General features: G+C 34.3%; 1 protein-coding gene across 2 annotated transcripts in view; it reads right to left on the bottom strand.

Moving 5' to 3' along the window:
* Window positions 1-5057: 5057 nt before the first annotated feature.
* Stap1 (signal transducing adaptor family member 1) overlaps window positions 5058-20273 on the bottom strand; it is a 32854-nt gene continuing 17638 nt past the window's right edge. Inside the window, exons 6-9 of one of the 2 annotated variants that reach the window (XM_048784583.1) lie at window positions 19028-19156; window positions 14081-14150; window positions 12140-12236; window positions 5058-5155 (exon numbers count right to left, since the gene is read on the bottom strand). In XM_048784583.1, coding sequence (XP_048640540.1) covers window positions 5094-5155; window positions 12140-12236; window positions 14081-14150; window positions 19028-19156 — 358 coding nt within the window. In that variant the 3' untranslated portion in view covers window positions 5058-5093. The remainder of the gene's footprint in view (window positions 5156-12139; window positions 12237-14080; window positions 14151-19027; window positions 19157-20273) is intronic. The other variant, XM_048784584.1, reaches the window with a different exon arrangement.

Raw genomic sequence — 20273 nt, 5'->3', positions numbered from 1 at the left:
CCCCCTCCCAACCCCACTAAGAATCAGCCTCCTTATATCAGAGAAAACATTTGGCATTTGGTTTTTTGGGATTGGCTAACTTATCTTAGCATTATTTTCTCCAATTCCACCCATTTACCTGCAAAGGCCATGATTTTATTCTCTTTTATTGCTGAGTAGTACTCCATTGTGTATATATACCAGTTTTTTTATCCATTCATCTACTGAAGGGCATCTAGGTTGGTTCTACAGTTTAGCTATTATGAATTTTGCTGCTATTAACATTGATATGGCTGTGTCCCTGTAGTATGCTGTTTATAAGTCCTTTGAGTATACACCGAGGAGTGGGACAGCTGGGTCAAATGGTGGTTTCATTCCCAGTTTTCCAAGAGATCTCCATACTGCTTTCCAGAATGGCTGCACCAACTTGCAGTCCCACCAACTCGCAGTCCACCAGCAATGTATGAATGTGCCTTTTTCCCCACATCCTCGCCAACACTTGACCTATCTGATTTTTAATACTTTAAATTTACTTAAGATCCCTCTGTAGCCCAAAATATGATCATTTTTTGTAGTAATTGTTATGCATTTAAAAAAATACATTCTGTAGTCATTAGGGGTACTTTGTTGCATATGTCAATTGTTAATTATATTATTTAAATCTTACTGGTTTTTAATAAACCTATTATGTCAATTATTAAAATAGGTAAATTAAAAATCACCCAATGATTTTTCCTAGTATTTTTTTCTATTTATACATACTAAAGCTGAATTACATGTTAATTTTCTAACTTGTGTATTTTCCTGGTGAATTATATCCTCTCACTGTGAATTGTATCTTGGTAATATATTTTTGCTTTAAAGTTGTGATTAATGTTTTCATGGGATAAATTTTCCATTCATTTATTTTTAGTTTTTCTGTATTTTTATTTTTTAGATGTTTGTCAGATGCATAGCATAAAGTTTGAATTTTGATGGGTTTTGTCAATCCAATCTGATAATATTTGTCTTGTCACTGGAACACCTAGACTATTTACATTTAATGTAATTACCAACACATTTAGATTTGTTTCTGCCATTTAAAAGAAAGCCTTACTCAATTTTGTATATATTCGTTCACATATAATTTGTCTTAATATCACAGTAGATGTTAAAGGTTTTCAAACCTTGTTGTGTACAGCATACTAAAAACATTATCAAACCAACCCACAGAAATTATCATTCAGTGAGTCTTTTTAAATATGTATTTACTTATTTTGTTACTCCATTTATGCTATTAACTAATTATCTCTCAACTCCAAACCTACTCTTCTATGTTCACGGACTCTGTGGCTGGAATTACAAACTAATTTCTTCTTTGTCACATGGCTTCCTTTTAGGTTCTATAAATAAGGGGTACTGTAAGGATACTGGAATGCTGGAAACAGAAGAAACTTTCCCCTTCCCATTTGTCTCCCATATTGTCAGAATCACCTTCACAATGGCTCTCCTGCTAGCTTTGGTAGTCTCCCAGGTTTTAGCTTTTCTCTGTCATTCTGCAGTATGTCTCTTCTAAGCTTCTAGGGCCTAGTAATCCCACCTTCTTCGTTTTAATGATCCTTTCCTTGTGGACATTTTCAGTTCTCCAAAACCTGTTTACCAATTCCTTACTGTTAAATTATTTCTTAAATTATATGTTTTTTTTTTTTCCTGAGCTATAAGCATTTTTCTCTTGACTTGTTTCTATCTTTAATGATTATTCTACATACAGGCAAATAAGGCCAAAATTAATCATTAGTTACCTTTACCTTTTGGCAGATTATATATTCCAAAAATGGCCACAGCAATATTGACAGTCTGCATGTTCTAGAAGCTTGCTCTCTTCAGTCTCCTTCAACATCTCCAAGAATGAGCCATACTGACATTTCCTCTTTCCTATCTTTCACTTTCTTGCATATTCTTTCTCTTGAAAAGCTTACCCATAGAATCCAAAGTAGCCCATATGGAGAAAAACGGAGCCTACCAATCTGTAGCCATCATCAAGTATCAGACATGTGAGTAAGCAAGGCTTCAGTTGGTTCCAGGCACTAGACTTTTTGAAATAAAGAGACAAGCCATTCTTGCCTGTGCTATGCCATATCAAATACTCACCAAATTCATGCACTGGATCATTTATGCACTATTTAGGCTTTGGAATTATTTATTATACAGATATAATAACTACAAATCCCTCAAATTCACAACTTATGTACTACTATCATTTTACTTCTGTTGATGTTTTAATTCAGTTGTCATGTACTTCTGTGCCTTTAATTCTGTAAGATTCTGTAAGACTGTTTAGTCAGTATTTATATGTTTACAAACATACATGTGTGCATATGTGTGTGTGTGTGTGTGTGTGTGTGTGTGTGATCACTTGATTAGCTCTTTCTTCCTTGTTCTGTTGGGGTTTTTTTTGTTTGTTTGCTTTTTTTGTTTTTTGTTTGTTTGTTTGTTTGTATATGAAGCTAAATACTTGATCTGAACCTTGGTGTCTCTCCATAATGCATATGTTGAAATCCTAACCCCTGGGACAATGGTTTTGGGAGGTGAGTAGGTCATGTGGGCAGAGCCCTTACAAATGAGAACTGAGAGACTACTCACCCCTATCTTGTGCAGTCACAGTGAGATGATACCATCTTTGAGCCAGAAAATGTGCCCTCATCAGATGTCAATCCTGCCAGTATCTTGGTCTTTTACTTCCCAACACATGGAACAGGGATAAATAATTTTTCTACTTACTATAAGTTACCCAGTTTATGGTCATTTGTTACAGCAACCTAAATGGACTAAGAAGACACCATCCAGGATAAATTATTGACATACTTCCTTTAGAATTTAATTTTGTGTGAGTGCTTGGTGATGTGCTTGTTCATGATTTGTTTTCTGAAAATATCTCTATTTTCACCTAATTCTGCCAAAAAAAAAAAAAAAAAAAAAAGCTTTACCCATACTGGGGATTACACCCAGGGCCTCACTCGCATGAGTTATAACCCCAGCCCTGCAAAGATATTTCTGCTGAATACAGAATTCTTATTTGGTCTTTCATATCTTCAACACATTGGAGATAATTTTCCACTGTCTTATCACTTCCCTTGTTGCTGTTGTGTCATCTGTGGAGCTTTCTTTTGCTTCTGCCAGCTAAATGTGTTGGCAGTCTCCTATTAGACTCTTCATCTTGGTTAGGCCTTGACTTTGATTTCTGTTTTCCTTGTCTATTCCCTTTCACTTAATTGCAGTCAATCATGTTGTCTCACCAACTTCATGAGTCTGTTTTTTACCTTAAGCATTATATTTTCTTACAGAGTACAAGAATTCACTGAATAGTTTGAGGTGAATTAAAAATTGAAGCTCTAAGCCTCTTCTTATCCATATTTGGAGATCATTGAAAATAACAGTTATGTGTCTTTACATCAGTTAACACAATGAGGTTTATAAGTGTTCAGTAAATTTCAATACTTACATTAATGCTCAGATTTTATGTCCTACCCCTCATTATATCTGAGATTTCTCACTAATTGAACTTGCCTCTCCATTTAAAAGAAAGCCTTACTCAATTTTGTATATATTCGTTCACTTATAATTTGTCTTAATATCACAGTAGATGTTAAAGGTTTTCAAACCTTGTTGTGTACAGCATACTAAAAACATTATCAAACCAACCCACAGAAATTATCATTCAGTGAGTCTAAGTTATGCTTAGAACTCTATATTCAGATATTCCAGGTAAGTTACTGAATTAGTTTGCTAGAGCTGCCATAACAAATACACTTTGTAGTTTAAACACCAAAAATGTTCTCACACTTCTGAAGACTAAAAGTCTAGATTAAGATATCAGATCATTTTTTTTTTCCTGAGGCCACTCTCCTTGACTTGTAGGTGACCACTTCTCCCTCTGACTCTTGTAGTCTTTGCTTTGTATGTTTGCATCCTAATCATTTTTTATAAAGACACATCTTTATAAGATGTTGGAGCTAAAAGAACCTTAAGAATCTATTCTAACCCATTCATCTTTTCAGCTGAGAAAATCAATGAAGCCTATATAATTATCCCAGGACTATAATCCAGGTCATATCTTTTAATTCTTAGTTGATTCTATAAATGATTCCCAAAATTCCATCAAACTTGAGAATTTTGTTTTCAAAGAAAAAAATATGAAATAATATCACTGAGATTTTGATTCAGTAGATATAGTGTGGAGCAGAGGTGTCCATATTTTTAAGAAATTTTGATTATAATCAGCTGATACTGCATCATATTTGGTTTATTTATTTGCTTTTATTTTTTGTTTTTTTCTTGGTACTGGGATTGAACCCAGGGCATTCTCCCACTACCCCTAGTCCTTTTTGTTTTTCATTTTGAGACAAGGTCTCACTCAGTTACCCAGGCTGGTCTTGAAGTCACGACCTCCTGCCTTAGCCTCCTGACTCACTAAATTACAAGCATGTACCACCATTCCCAGTCACTGCATTGTATTTGTAAAACAAGATGATGTATAGCCTTAAAACCATTCTTATAAAGATTTATGGATAAGTTTTGAACTAGCAAAAAGACGAAATCAGGGAAAAATGCAGAAGTGAATCAATTTCATTTATTTCCAGCAACAAAATATGTGGCATAGAATATTTCCACTGGAAAAGGCCTTCTGATTCACTTTATGTGTCTAGCTTCCAGCTAGTTAATTTAAATGCCTTATATTTGATAAATTGGTCAAACAGATTTTTTTTTTAAATAGCCTTTTGAGGTTGTTTTGGAATTAGGATTTAGAACTAGAAAATCTGTTCTGAAGATTATATAGTTAAGTATCTAATTGAAGCCTAGAAATATAAACCTCCATTTAGAAAGAATTATATGTTTTTGGCTTATATTAGTGCATTGAAACACATGTATCTACAAACGAACCCACAACCACAGCCTATGGTTTTTCCCTGGGTTTCATTCTGATAAAATAGTGAAGTTGTGTGCTACTTTAACTCTGATGTCCAAGTGAGTGACTTGGAAATTAACAATTAGGATAAAAGAGGTAATTTTCTTTAAAAATGAGATCTTTTGAAAACAAATTATCGAATTACATGAAAGCAGTTTCACATTTTATTTCATTCAGTGTGTGGATTTCTCTTCAGCTTCTCGATTATCCCTTCCATGTTGTGTTCTTGACCTAGAAATTACAAGTAGAAAAACTTGATTAATCAACGAACCAATATGGAATAACAAAGTGCTTTATATTTTCAATGGGAGTTTTTGGCTTGTACCCGAAACACTGGTGGTGTATTTCATTGGTGGTTGTAAGGTAATAAGATGCTGAATACTAAGGTTTTTGTTTTGTTTTTATCCTAGATCTGTAACTAGGTTGCCAATAAGTATTTGCCTAGGAAAAATTATTTTCCTTTTCTTTAATGTCCTAATCTGCCCTACTATATTTTGAAGTGGCTTTGAAAATGCTAATTTTTGAAGTTGAGAAAAATAAATCAGGAAAAGTATCTGTGACCATTGTTCTTGCCTTCTGGTGTCAGTTGAATGCTGACATGAGTTAACAAAGATCAAAGAAAATTCCATTTTATTTTATTTAGTATTTTATTGTCAACAGTAACTTTTTCCAAATCTCTAGATTGGAAAACTTATATGTTCTCTAATTCCCATTTCTCAGCTCAGGGAAAATAAAGTTAAGTGCTTTAGAAGTCCCAATGAAGCTTAGTTCATATTCCTGAAATAATGTTAGAGGTCCACAAAATTTTCTTAATGCTTCAGCGCTATTTGACAGTTTTAATTTTTGTAGCTTTTCTAGAAAGTTCTGTATTCCCATGTTTTCCATCCTGTTTTTGAAAATAAATGTTGTTCTACAGAAGATACTCTGATTATTTGAACTTTTTCTTCACATGCCTAATTTCATTTTACATCATTCCATATTCCAAACAAATCTGAAATGCAGCAAGAATGAGTAGTTTGTTCCTGAATACTAAGCAAATAGAACCAGGTCAGTCAGTCAGGTAGCAGAAGCAGTCTGGTTGTCTGTTTCTGAAGTCGTTGACATTTTACATCAAAAGCCTGTTTGTTCAATTATTTCTTTCTATTGTCTGTTTTCTCTTTCCTGGTCCTGCTCTCAGGTGGCCCCTACTCAAATGTGCTGTACTGTTGTATGAGCACCTAAAACCTCAAGAGAATATTCTTGGAAATAAGGAAGAGTTAGCTCAGGGAAGCAAGGAAAGAGTTGGAAATATTTTTATTTTCTCTCTCTAGAGAGATTGGGCAGCCCCAGTCTCACAGAAATGCATGACAGCACAGTGGCTCCAACTCTTCAAGAATTCCCATCTTGATGAACTGTGATGATGCATGCCTAAAATCAAACTATTGGGGAGACTGAACCAGGAAGATTGCAAGTTCAAGGTCAGCTTGGGCAACTTAGCAAGATCCTGTCTCAAAAATATAAAGGGTTGAGTCTATTCCTCAGTGATAGAGTGCTTACCCCCATCTGCAACGAAAAAAAAAAGCCCTTTCTTTCTAGCTAGAAAACCAGGGAAAAATGATCCTTGGTGTAGCTGGAAACATGAGAGTTGGAAAAGAGTATCCCCTGGTTTTATATGTGATATTACACAAGTTCCAGGTTCATTTCAGTTGTGCATGCACAAAACAACAAAGGCTTTGAGAATTAAGATATAAACTATTGCCCAAGTCCAATGCTAATAATCCCTGAGGTATTCAAACCCAAAGTAACATAATAAAGACTTTGAAAACTTAACTGATTTGGAAGCACTTCCCACAGAAAGTGAAATAGAACTAGTTCAATTTAATTGCCTCCTTAAATAAATAAATGCTCTAGAGAATTTCAACAGACCAAAAAAGCCATGAAAATATATCCAAAATGCTCAAGACACAATCCAAAATTATTTGATATTCAAAAGGTCAGAGAAATGTTGCCAATTCTCATAATTTTCCAATTTTCAAGGGAAAAGGCAACAGAAGCCAGTACTAATACATCCAAGATGTTGGAATTACTAGTTATGCTTCATGAAGTAGTCATAAACACTCTTAAGTCGCAAACTTTTAAACTTTTGCAATGAAAAAAATGCCTGAAGTAAAAAATTCACTGAGCAAAGCACTTTGGTGCACACCTGTAACCCTAGAGGCAGGAGGATCACATTGTCTAGGCAAGCCTGGGCAACTTAGCCATATTCTGTCTCAAAATTTTTACAAAATGTTTGGTGAGGTAGCTCAGTGATACAGCTCTTGAATCTGAGAAGCCCCTGGTTTCAATCCCCAGCATTAAAATTTTTTTCACTAAAATGTTTCTCAGACATGAAAATTTTAAATTATCAAATCAAATCCAAAAATACATTATAACCAAATGAGTTTATGTAAGATTTGGACAAAAACAGAAAATCAATATAACTCACCATAGTAACACCTGAAAGGAAAAACCATACGATCATCTCAATAGATGCAGAAAGATCATTTGACAAAATTTAACATTCACAGAACAGAGAAGATAGCAAATTAGAGGAAGAGTGTACTTCCCAGCAGCTCCTTAGCACCAGATTAAAAAGTGGGAAGGGCTGGGATTGTGGCTCAGCGGTAGAGCGCTCACCTAGCACAGGTGGGACCCAGGTTCGATCCTCGGCACCATATAAAAATAAAGGCATTGTGTTGTGTCCATTTACACCTAAAAAACAAATATTAAAAGAAAATGGGAAGACTGCTCCTCAGGTAGGTAACTGTGGTAACTACTGAAATTCAACACTGGACAGCAAAAGAAACCATAGGCACAGAAAATCATAAGCTCTGAATATAATATAAAAAAATAATAGAGATAAAGTAGCTATGGCCTGCTGGGGAGAAGAGAACAGTACAGGGGGAAAAAAAAATTGGCTTGTGGAGTAGAGATGGAGGCTAATCTTAATGGACCCAGAGTCAATGGGAAAAGCTGTTGAGCAAAAAGCAACCAAAATCACTCAGCCCATGGGCCAGACAGTTTGAAGGGAAATGGGATCACTGGTGCAGGAATAATTTTAAGCACTGCACAGCCACAAGCAGAGGCAGGAGATAGGGAACTTATAAAGGAAGTTGCCGTCTGACCCAGCAGTCACCTATTGTGGGCCCCAGATTACAACTGAAATAAGTATAAAGAAAATTGTGCCCAGGGTATCTAGGCTCCAGATAGCAAGAAGGGAAAGCTCCCTTTGTTGCTAGCACCCCATAAGAGCTATTGAGGAGATAACCTATAGCAGCCATACAGGAGCAACTTCACTCCAGGGCTGCTACTGGGTAATTCACATCCATAGCAGTGAATGTGAAACCTGTGGAGGTTTAGATTTCACACCCAAAAGGTGGAATTTACAGGAGGCAAGACCCAAACATCCAACAGAAATGGGCATCTCCTAAACAACAGGGAGTGTAGATCAAATCTCAAATCCACTGACAGAGTTCCAAGGGTCAACCAAGACCAAAACCTAGTAACTGGAACTTCCAAATTTAGAACTCTGCACCACCTCTACTACAAGAATGCACAATTTGTCTGCATTTAACAATCTATCCCACCACATACTGGGAGACAGGAAGCTGAGAGCTACTACAAGCAGCGCCGGCCCCTAGCCACAATGGCAGACAACTAAGTGAGGACCACAAAGACATTGGACTTAACAAACCCCAGCTCTTTACTCAAGGGTTACAGAGCCCAAAAATAAAAAGAATGAAAATCCCTCCTTGCCAATAATTTTGATCTCCTATGTGAAAAAAAAAGCCCTTTATCTCTCATTAAGAATTTTTTCTTCATGTCCTTTTTTCCATATTTCCCCTCCCTAATATTTTACATTTAATTTTTAAATTTTTTTCAAATGTTTCATTATCATTTTTTTACTTTTTTTCTATACTGCAAGATGGTGTGTATATGGGTTTGTGAATGTGGGTGTTCTCACTGTGCAAATAGGTTTAAATATATATATATATGTGTGTGCATATATATTTATATAAATATACATATAATCTTACATTCATTTCATTGCTTTCTTCTTCATTTATTATTTAGCCTTGGTTTGACTTAGCTGAGGTATAATTATACATAGGTTTGAATTGTTTTTTGATCTTATATTTGTTTGTCCTTTGGTTTTTGTCCCTCTTATTGCTCCTTCACTCTCTTCCCCAACTAATAGTCAATTTTTCCTGTTCCCTCTTCCTCTCATTCATTTTTTATTACTTTTAGTTATTCTCCTCCTTTACAGCTGTCATCTGCTACCTATCTTCTGCCTTGTTATTTAAATATTTCAATATTTCAATATTCTCTTGCCTTGTTACCCTATTTTTTCTTAAGAAACTGAACTCCCACTGAGAATTATATAGTTTATCTAATTCCTACACTACTCTTGTTGCTCTGATTATTAATACAGTGGATGACACAATAGATACCTGCTATTTAATGCCTGATCTAGTCTACATTTTTTTTGTTGTTGGTGCTGATGTTAAATGCTGACCCTACTATTCCTTTACAGGTGGCAATTAGTGTTACAGATATCAAAGTAGACAGGCCATTTATCTTAAGTCTGTACATATGTTGCTAACATTGGTACTATTCTTGGCTCCCCCATTCCTCTAAAGGGGTTTGGAAAGTGATAAGGGCACTTCAAGTTTACAGAGTAAAAATCAGGCTGAGAATATTTATAACAGCCAAGTAACAGCAAATCTAACCCCACATATGATCTAGCCACACCTGAGCCTTGACAGTATATCAACATATAGAATTAGGGAGGAAAAAAAACAAACCAACAACCAGGCCCCCCAAGGAAAAACAAGAGGGAAACCTCAAATTCTACTCCTAGAAATCTACTCATACATGAGACATAAGTCCCAGGGGAAAAAAAAAAAAGGATAACTACACACAAAATAACATATATAAAAGAGGAAGGGGAATACATCTCAACTGATGCAGAAATCCAAGATCTGTGAAAACATAAAGAAAGAGGCAAACAAATCTCTTCCCAAATTCACAGTCCCTGGCAAAGGACCCCAGGGACATGAAAATGGATGAAATTCCAGAGAAAGACTATTAAAAAACTGATTGTTAAAATGTTCAATGAACTAAAAGAATATATAAGGAATGAATTAAGAGATTAAAAACAGAAAATGAAAGACCATTTCAATAAGAAATGGAAATAGTGAAAAGAAACCAATCAGAACACCCACCCAGAAATTGAAGACACAATGAATCAAATTAAAAATTTATGTAAAATCATCATAAATTAGGTTGCATAGAAAATAAAACTTCAGACATTGGGGACAGGGTATATAATCTCAAACACTCAGTACGTAATAAAGGAAAAAATAAATAAAAGACCATGAACAGAATAGACAAAAACTCTGAAACAGCATCAAGAGAACAAACCTGAGAATTACTAGGATAAAAGAGAGCATAAATATATATGCTAAAGGCATTGAAAGCATCTTCAATGAGATAGTAACAGAAATTTTCCCCTATATTAGAAATGAGATAGACATTCACATACAGAAGACAAACTGGACACCAAATTGAGATCAGTGGCAGAAAAGGTCAGGATCAGAACAGAAACTCATGATCAAAATGCCTAACATAGAAAATAAGAAAAAAATATTAAAAGCTGCAAGAGAAAAATGTAAGGTCACTTAGAGGCAAACCGACAAGACTCACTTTGGCCTTTTCAACCAAGATCCTAAAATCAAAGAGGGCCTGGAATGAAATATTCCATTATCTAAAAGAAAACAGTTGCCTGCCAAGATTTCTGTGTCCAGCAAAGCTCTCTTTCAAAATTGATGAAAAAAATAAAAACTTTCCATGACAAGGATAAACTAAAAAAATTTATGACCAACAGGCCATCACTACAAAGAATACTCAAAAGATACACTGCACACAGAAGAACCCAGAAACAAACTCCAAAGCTCCCAAATAGAAATGAGTAGGTGTTGAGGAATTACAGATAAAGATTATATTTAGGACCAGCTACAAAATTTGTGAACCCCTTGTGCATAAATTAAGAATTTCAAAACAATGATAGAAGACCATTAAACCCAGCATGGGACCCTGTGCAATAGCACAGTTCACATACCCATGACATTGGAGAGGATAGAAAATCCAATATAACTTTCCTGCTGCGTGGATTATATTGTATCAGTTATCTAATGCTGTATAACAAGCTGCCCCAAAAACGTAATGGTTATTTTCAACAAGCATTTTATTTTATCATGATCTATGCGTCAGAAATTCGGATTTGATTCAGTTGGGCAGTTCTGCTTTCACTTGATGTCACTTATATGATTTGAAGTAACCAGTGGCTTGAGTGGGGCTGGAGTGTCCCAGTGAGCCTTGGTCACACATCTGGTACTCTCAGCTAGGAGTGGCTTGACCTCTCTTCATCTCATCTCTAATCTTTAAAGATGATAATCCAGGCTATAATGATGGAGGCAGAGAACTAGACTGCCTAGATCATCCAAATAATCAAGTGACTCCAGGTAATTATCAAGGAAGAACACAGTAAATGGTAATGTCACTCTCACATGAGACCTCAGAGCAGCAAGGAAAAATGGTAGCTTCATGTTCTTGGACTAGCATTTATTTACTTATTTTAGGATTTTTAAAATTAAATTACAGACATAAAAATCAGTTAAGTTAGGCCTTTTGGTATAATACTTGGAATCACCATGCTGCTATTTACACAAAAATTCTCCTGGGATTTTTATTGGATTTGGTTAAATTTTCACACCAATTTTGGGAGAACAAAAAAGGATATCAGCTTCCTAATAAATTTTTAAAATGGTTATTAGTACAAGTAACTAATTCCTAACAGTCCCTGAGGATTTCCTAGTCTTCAAAATGCTTATCACAACAACATTCTATATTCTTGTAATAAATTCACTTTGGCCTAAATTAGGCATAGTTAGTTTCCTCTACTTGAAACAAATCATATCAGAGATTTTTGGTTTTCTTGTGATTTCCTTTTTTTTTTTTAATTTTTAATATTTATTTTTTAGTTTTCAGCGAACACAACATCTTTGTTTGTATGTGGTGCTGAGGATCGAACCCGGGCCGCACGCATGCCAGGCATGCCAGGCAAGCACGCTACCACTTGAGCCACATCCCCAGCCTTGTGATTTCCTTACTTCAGCAACAAAGTGAAGAACATACCAAGCTTGTCCTCATTTGAATATATAAATGGTCTTAAATTTCCTCGAGTCTCCTTCACAAAATAATCAATAACACTGAAAAGGTTTGGGAGTGTTACCTGTATAAAGAGAAAGTGAGAGAAGGCTCAGAGTCACCCAGGTAAAGAGTAAGATATGCTCAACTGTAATTTAATGAGGATTCTTGTGTATTTCCTGAAAATCATGTCAGTAATTTACTTCTGTAGCTTACTAACCGTAGTTTTCCTTACCCCTGTGTCTTATTTCTCCTTTCTGATAAGCATGTTGCAGTTCTCTGTTGAGGAATTACCCCTTACCTATTGAGTACAATCTGGTGGACAATAATTAGCTACCTTGCTATCCTTCAATTAAGACATAAGAATTACTGAAGTTAGGCCAGAAATTTGAACTTGAGTAGAGAACAAAAAAGAATAGCAGCTTTCTAATAAAATGGTTATTAGTACAAGTAACTAATTCCTAGTCAGTCCCTGAGGATTTCCTAGCCTTCAGAATGTTTATCAAAACAACATTCTATATTCTTGTAATAAATTCACTTTGGTCTAAATTAGGCATAGTTAGTTTTCTCTTCTTGAAACTAAAGAACACTTAAAGCCAGAGAATTTAAGCATTTTAATATCTCATTGTGTCAGGATAATTTACTGATCTAGGAGTAACTGAAATATAGCTTTACCCCCAACAAAAATTTTGTTGGTCACACATCTGGTGAAGTCTGCTTACATGTGAATATCCCAGGTAACCTTGAAGAGGAAAAAAATTCATCAAAATGCAATTTGGTTGAGTGACAGACAGGGTTGGGGAGAGTGAAAGAGGAAAGCAGCTGTGGAGACTAATGACAGAAACGAGTACCAGTCCACCAGTTACAAAAATGTACCGGTTACATTATTCTTCCTTGACCATAACTTGTAATCACTTGATTATTTGGATGATCCTGTAGCAACGAGTTCTCTGCCTCCTTAGTTAGAACTTTGTTTTAAAGCTTAGGAGGCATGGATCTGAGACATGAGAGGCACTGGGAGGCATTTATGGTGAAGATATAAGCAAGTCAAGTTACAGGAGTCAGCAGCTGCCTTGTTCTATAAGGGTTATGGGTAAAGTATAAAAAATTCGATCACACTATCCTTTTTCTGTTTGATCAACACAGTGGGCCTGGAGAAACAAAGAAATTCTTTAAGATTTACCAATTCCATTTAAGTGCTATTCAGAGACATTTTTCCGGGATCATCTTTCCTTTCTTACAGCCTAAAACTTAGCTGTATTCCTTTTTATTAGCATACTAGAACATAGGATACACCACCACATTTTCATCAGTTGAGACGAGTGTAAATAAATTTTCTCACCTGAATGAGAGGTATAATAATATCTACCTCAGACAAATGAAAAAGATTAAATTGTATATGTAAATTAGCTCTATGTCCAACATGGTATCAGGTAGTTAAGATTTGATATCTTTAGCCACATGATAAGTCAGTTAGGATGGGAGAAAGGTTGAAGACAAGGAAGAAACCCTTTCTTCACTGGTATGTTGCTATTAAGAGGGAATTTCTGAACTTTTGCATTGCAAGTTTTAGAAGACTAGTCATTTGCAGATTTCTTCCCATAGCACATTTTAATGCTTATATGTAAAATAGATGCTTAATAAAAATATTTTCTCTCCCTGAAACAATTATATTGATAAGAACTTCACAAGAAAACAGTGGAATTTTTAGAAGCAGATTATCTTCTACTTTACTTCTACCACCTGTCCTTGCATCTCACTTCTCACCCTAAATATCTTCCACCTGCAAGCCTCCTTAACTTGCCTATTTTTTGCCACTATATCCCTAAGGGGGAAAAAAATCTGCTTTTCCATTCTTTATATTCTATAAAGATAAGTTTGGGAGGAATCAGGGAAAAGTTCATCAATTGCAAAGAAATATCTACTTACAGGTTTTTCCAGTTCAATAGTGTAGTTTTTCCCTATGCTCATCACTTTGTAGTGCTTGATTCTTGGCATGCTAAAATGAAACAAATGGTTAATCTCCATTTGATTATATGACTGAGCCAATGCAAACTCAAGTGAATATAAAATATGACCTATCTACTAAACCTATGTGCCCATGACTATAGTGGAGTGGGGTGGGGGTTGGGGAACCATCCCATCCCTGCTGGGTTGTTTATTTTTTAAGCTGATTTACTGCATCTCTTTTGGGAGGCAACACATGGTAGATACAGGAAATCTATCTCACTGAGTAAGTGAATGAGAAAGAATAAAAGGGAAAAAGAATTCAAGAACTAAAAATCATTCAGGTAGAAAAAAAATTTTTAAATGTCAGTAAGCCACAAAGTAGACATTATAAAATTTTATGTAGGTATATACAGATCTCTTTGTTAAAGAAGTAAAAAAAAAAAATTATTGAAAGCAAATTGCTTTCTCCTCTGCCTCATCATTAATCTAACCAGAGAGCCCTCAATATCCCTTATTCATCGTAACTCAAATACCACCTGGATATCTACTAACTCCAGAGCAGTCTTAGAGAAAGGAAATGTATAGCAGATGAATCGAAACCTTTTCTTTTCTATTGTCAAATAGCCCTCTAAATTATATGTCCCCCTAAATTCATGGTATTTTATTCATTATGAACTGCTGAAGAACAAAATATACATTTTATTCATCTTTGTATTACAGAATTAGGACATAATAAATATTTATGAAACTGAATTTTAAAAAGTTTAGAAGCACATATTCTGCTGCTATCTAGAACTAAACAAATTTATACAGAAAACAGAAGTCAGTGTCCATGTCAGTTATTTTTGAATAATAATAGTATGTTTGTCTTGAATTCCTTTGATTCATATGGCAATAGTGTTTAGAACCAAAACTTTTTCTAATGTTCAAAAGTCAACAGCATTTATGATGATGTTATTTGTTTAAATGACAAACTAATTCAACATTTGTCCTATGTTCAGAAGCTGTCTAAAGCAAAATAGTTCATCAGATTAATCTGGTCTACATGGCCTTTTCACCTTTTTTTAAAAAAAAATTAGTTCTTTAGGGGCTGGGGTTGTGGCTCAGGGGTAGAGCACTTTCAGCATATACAAGGTGCTGAGTTCGATCCTCAGCACCACATAAAAAAATAAATTAAATAAAATAAAGATATTGTGTCCAACTACAACTAAGACAAAAAAAATTTTTAAAATTACTTCTTTGTCCATTTCTATTTCATACTTCTCTACGACTGAAGTATAAAGAAGCCTTCTAATCAGGGGACTTTCCTAATATACCATTAAATCCAACTGTCCTCTCAACTAAATACCATATTGAAAAATAATAATTATAATAAATTAATTCCAATGTATTACTTTCATAACATGGGATAAAATCTAACCAAACTTTCTCCTTCCTTAATGCTGATACTTCAGGTATCAGTTACAGACTAGTGAAAGAAACATTTTTGGACAGAGAATCTTACATGCACCCTTTTAGGGTGATTGACTCTGACTTTATGTTTACCCCGACCATGAAAAGATCTTCATAATCTGTTACTTTTGAAAATTCTCTTCAATTTCAGTTAGAATTCTTGAGTTCTATAAAATAAGCAATTTCCATTTTTTGGAAGATTGATAGAAAACTTGTTTCAAAATTCTGGTTCTATCATGTGCACTCTGTAAGCCCTCATTTTTCATCTATAAAATGGAGATGGTATGGCTAGGGTTGTGGCTCAGCGGTAGAGCACTCACCTAGCACTGCAAGGCCCACACCACATAAAAAAATAAATAAATAAAGGTATTGTGTTCAACTACAACTAAAAAATAAATCTTAAAAAGGAGATGGTAATGATTTACCTACAGTACTATTGTGAGTTAATGCTTGCAAAGCTCTTTTTGTACAGTGTCTGATACATTTAAACACTCAGTATATTACAACTACTTTTTACAACACTTTATTGTTTTAACTTGGCAGTTTCTGTGAGTGTTCATCCCTTCATTTGTAAAACATGGAAAAAACTGTCTTGCCTCAATGTTTTTCTTAAATCTGTTTTTTGTTCCCATGGTACTGGGAATCAAACCTAGGGTCTTGCATGCTAGGCAAGCACTCTACCACTGAACATTATCCCCATCCCTGTCTCAATATTTTTATTGTGCCTGAAGGAAGTTTTTGCCATCACTCAACACAGGATCCATGAATGGTGTTATGTAAGGAGAAGATGATGATTGTTGTTAATAATAGCCATAATCTTATCACCATTCAGGGGAAAGCTGTGAGAGAAAAAGCGACAGAAATAAAACTAGATTCTGAAGCAAAAATAAGGTGGAAAATTTTATTGAAGTCGTTCAGGCTTTCGCTCATTTTAAATTTTGTTTTCTTTCATATACTGTTTTTGTTTGTTTTTTGTTTTGTTTTGTTTTGTTTTAGTTTTCTACAGGCATATATGGCAATAGTGTTTAGAACCAAAACTTGAGAAAAAGTCAAGATCATTAAAATTTGCTGTTTAAGATTTTCCTGATTATAACCTAAAAAATGAAGCAACTAGTATTTTTTAAAAAGAAATGTGTGGCCTTAAATGTGGTTATAAGTACTTATTCCTAGTTTCTGATCTCAATTTTAGCCAAAAAGAAAAAATAAACTTTGGCTAAATGTTTTTTACTGCTTAATTAGCCAATGGCCTTTCAAAGTGTTTATAATACAAGCATGGTACCTAGCTGTAACAATTCCAAGAACATGAAGTTGTTGCAAGAATAGCTTTATGTCTGATCAATTCATTTGCCACTGGGCTGGGTAGAGATGGATGGTCTTCTCCACCAAAAGAGGAGTCACCTGGTATTTTGGCTTTGAATGACTTCTATTTATTTATGATAATAGTCTTCCCTCCCACAGCTGATCTGTTAACAGATGGAAAACATTTTACTTTCAAGTATTGCTTTGTAAACCAACTTGTTCTTTTCAGCTCATGTTTTCCAGACACACTCTTCTAACTTGCATGACTGAGCATTTCTCCTATAACCTTCCTGTAAGAAAATGAATTGGTTTGTGGGAAGCACAGGTGCTCCATAATAATCTAGATTTCTGCCAAATTCTTTAAGCTAAAATTCACATATTCTCTATAATTGCTATCTTTAAAAATTAAGTAACCTGTTAAATAGAAGATATTAAATTCAGACATTTTAAAAGGTCTGTTTGATACATTAGAGAACAAAAGTAATGATCCTAAACATAATATATCTATTTGGCTCACAAAGGGAATTTATGTGACAAGAGTTAAAATTTTCTAAGCCACTTCTATGTCTAAAATATCCTCCAAATCCTAAATAAGCACATACTGAAATAAATAATGCTTTAGTAAGACCATTCTACCTCAATGCTGGGTTTCTAAATGTAAACTGAGTGTGGGAGTTAGTTTTATCCAATCTTGTATAAATTTTTATGACCATCAGCTCATTTCAAACTAGGTCTGAGTATACTAAAATTAGAATTATGTAACTTTGATATGAACTTCTTTGCCAAACTATTTCTTATGATTTTGAAATATAGCTTAAATACAATTCAAATGTAAGTAAAACTGTGATGTTAAGTTCATGTCCTAAGCATACAAACACTGTTTGATCATAACTGGAAACAGTGTTGTTTCTCATAGCTAATTGCAAAGGTTGGATGTAGACTATCTTAAAATATTCTATTGTGCAGAAAATATATATATTTTTAAGTGGATCAAAAACAATTAGACCAAGAAAGAATACATGAAGAAAAAAAATTACTGTCTTTTATTGACCTAATTTTGCTTTTAAGCATTTAGATTATGTTTCTTTAAGAAAAGAAAATCATAAATAAATTTTAATTCAGTTTTATATTCTCTTATTTTTTATGGAAGGTCAGTTAAAGACATTCTATACTTTGGGAAATTACTCAATTTCCTAAACCCTGAAATATGTCAAACTCCTGGACCAGGAGACACAAAACAGAAAAATCTACTTTTTTTCTCAGTGGTTCTGGGCTCACTGACATTTAACAGCAATCTTAACTTTTTATTCATTTTTTTTATTTGTTTCAAGATAGTCAATTAAGTTATAAATCAAATATGTTGAACTAAAACATCTGTGATATTCTACTATATTCATTGGAGTTGAAAATCCAATGTTAATGTTTAGCTTATGATAACTTGTTATTATAGCATATGTTATCAGCTAACAAATATTGACTTACAGTAAACAAAAAACATAAAGAGGTCACAAAAAGGTTGACAGGTATTCCTTGTGAAAAAATACATGTATTGGGGGCTGGGGATGTGGCTCAAGCGGTAGAGCACACGCCTGGCATGCGTGCAGCCCGGGTTCCATCCTCACCATCACGTACAAACAAAAAATGTTGTGTCCGCCAATAACTAAAAAGTAAACATTAAAAAATTCTCTCTCTCTGTCTGTCTCTTTAAAAAAAAATAGAATCATGTTGTCAACAAAAAAGAAAAAATACATGTACAGATGTGTGCATGCACACACACACAGAATGAGGATCTGATGTAGCATCTAACATTCTTGCCATCTATTCAGTGCATATGACAAGTATATAAAGAAAAGTATCTATTTATATGGAGTAACAGGCAAGTGAATGAAGCTTCACTGGATTTTTTTTTTCTCACTTCTATTTCCTTGGTGCTCAGAGAATTACTTTTCATATTGTAGTTACTCAATAAATATTTGTTAATTTGAAAGAATGAATACAACTATATTTTGTTGAGTTGAAAGAATATATTTTATGATATTCCCTCCCTATTCTTATGTTTATATTTTGGCCCCAGCAAAACATGTAGCAGGTACTGATCTGAATTTATATGACTTTGCTTTATAAAGTGGTATCATGCTTTTAACAATTTCTCACATTTAAAAAAATTAAACATACTCTATCTCCTGTCGGATAGTGATGGAGTAGTTTCTACTATCACTACCAGGCCTCAGGATCATATTTCCCAAGGAAGGATTCTTCTCCAGCATCTCAGTGGCTTCTTTCCGGGAAACTGTATAAAAGCATCTACAGAGGTAAGATAGAAAACAGACTTTGTTTTTCACTGATAAATACAATTACTTAAAAATAATACTACCAAAATACCTTTGAGAGCTTTAGTTATTAGATTTTCTTAAAACTTCTAGTTATATATTATGTAACAATTACATAATTATTACTATATATTATTACAAGTGTGTGCCACTCTGAGTAAACTAATGCCAAGGGCCTCCTTCCTTCATTCTTCCAAAGCCCCTTGTTTTTAGGATAGCTGATCAGCATATACTGACCATTACCATTTGACAATCTAAAACAACAGTTAACAATATATTCTCAGTTTCAGTTGACAAACAAGATCTGGGATAATATCTTACGGTGGTTTCCTTTCAGGGTCAAAATACTTCTCTAAATGTTTTTCTTACTTGATCTCTGCTTTAAATAACTGATAGTAAGGTTATTTCTGAACTCAATCCTTTTGGTATAATATATCTTTATATGACACTGGTGGTATTTTTATGCGTAAAATAAAAAATAAAGCATTTCCCATTTTATAATGTGTATTGTAATCAGTGAAATATATAGTCAAATTCATTGAAAAAAAATCAGGCTGGATATGCAATATACCAAAAATAGTAATGGCAAATATCTCTGGATAGCAGGACAGGGAATGATCTTAAATTTCTCTTTATTTATCTGTAATAAACATATTAGTTGTTTAGTTGAGCAAAAAAGAAAAAGCAGTCTGTGAGTTTTAACCTGCTAGTCCATCATTGTTTCTTGGTAAAAGTAATGGTTGGTGGGTTTCAGTGATTGTAGTATATATAGACAATGGATTAGAATCTAATGTCAAAGATGGTACCAGGACAGGTTTCACTGACAAGAACACCAAGATTCTAGAAGGAAAGGGCTCACGACCTTTTCAAGTAAATATAAGAGAAATGGAGGATGATGTTCAATTCAGCATGTTCTGTGCCCTTTCGTTTTCCCGACAACAGCACACATACTTGGAAACGGCTTTCCTTACTACAAGCTTAATGACTACTTACTGATTTGTCAGCTGAACACATTCCAAGTATTTAAAATTATTTAGTATAATTTATGATAGAAGACAAGTCAATTATAGAGTGCCACAGTCTGGCTGGGC

Source organism: Marmota marmota, unplaced genomic scaffold (assembly GCF_001458135.2).
Source record: "Marmota marmota marmota unplaced genomic scaffold, marMar, whole genome shotgun sequence".
Lineage (NCBI taxonomy): Eukaryota > Metazoa > Chordata > Mammalia > Rodentia > Sciuridae > Marmota > Marmota marmota.
This window is presented reverse-complemented; position numbering and strand designations above follow the sequence as displayed.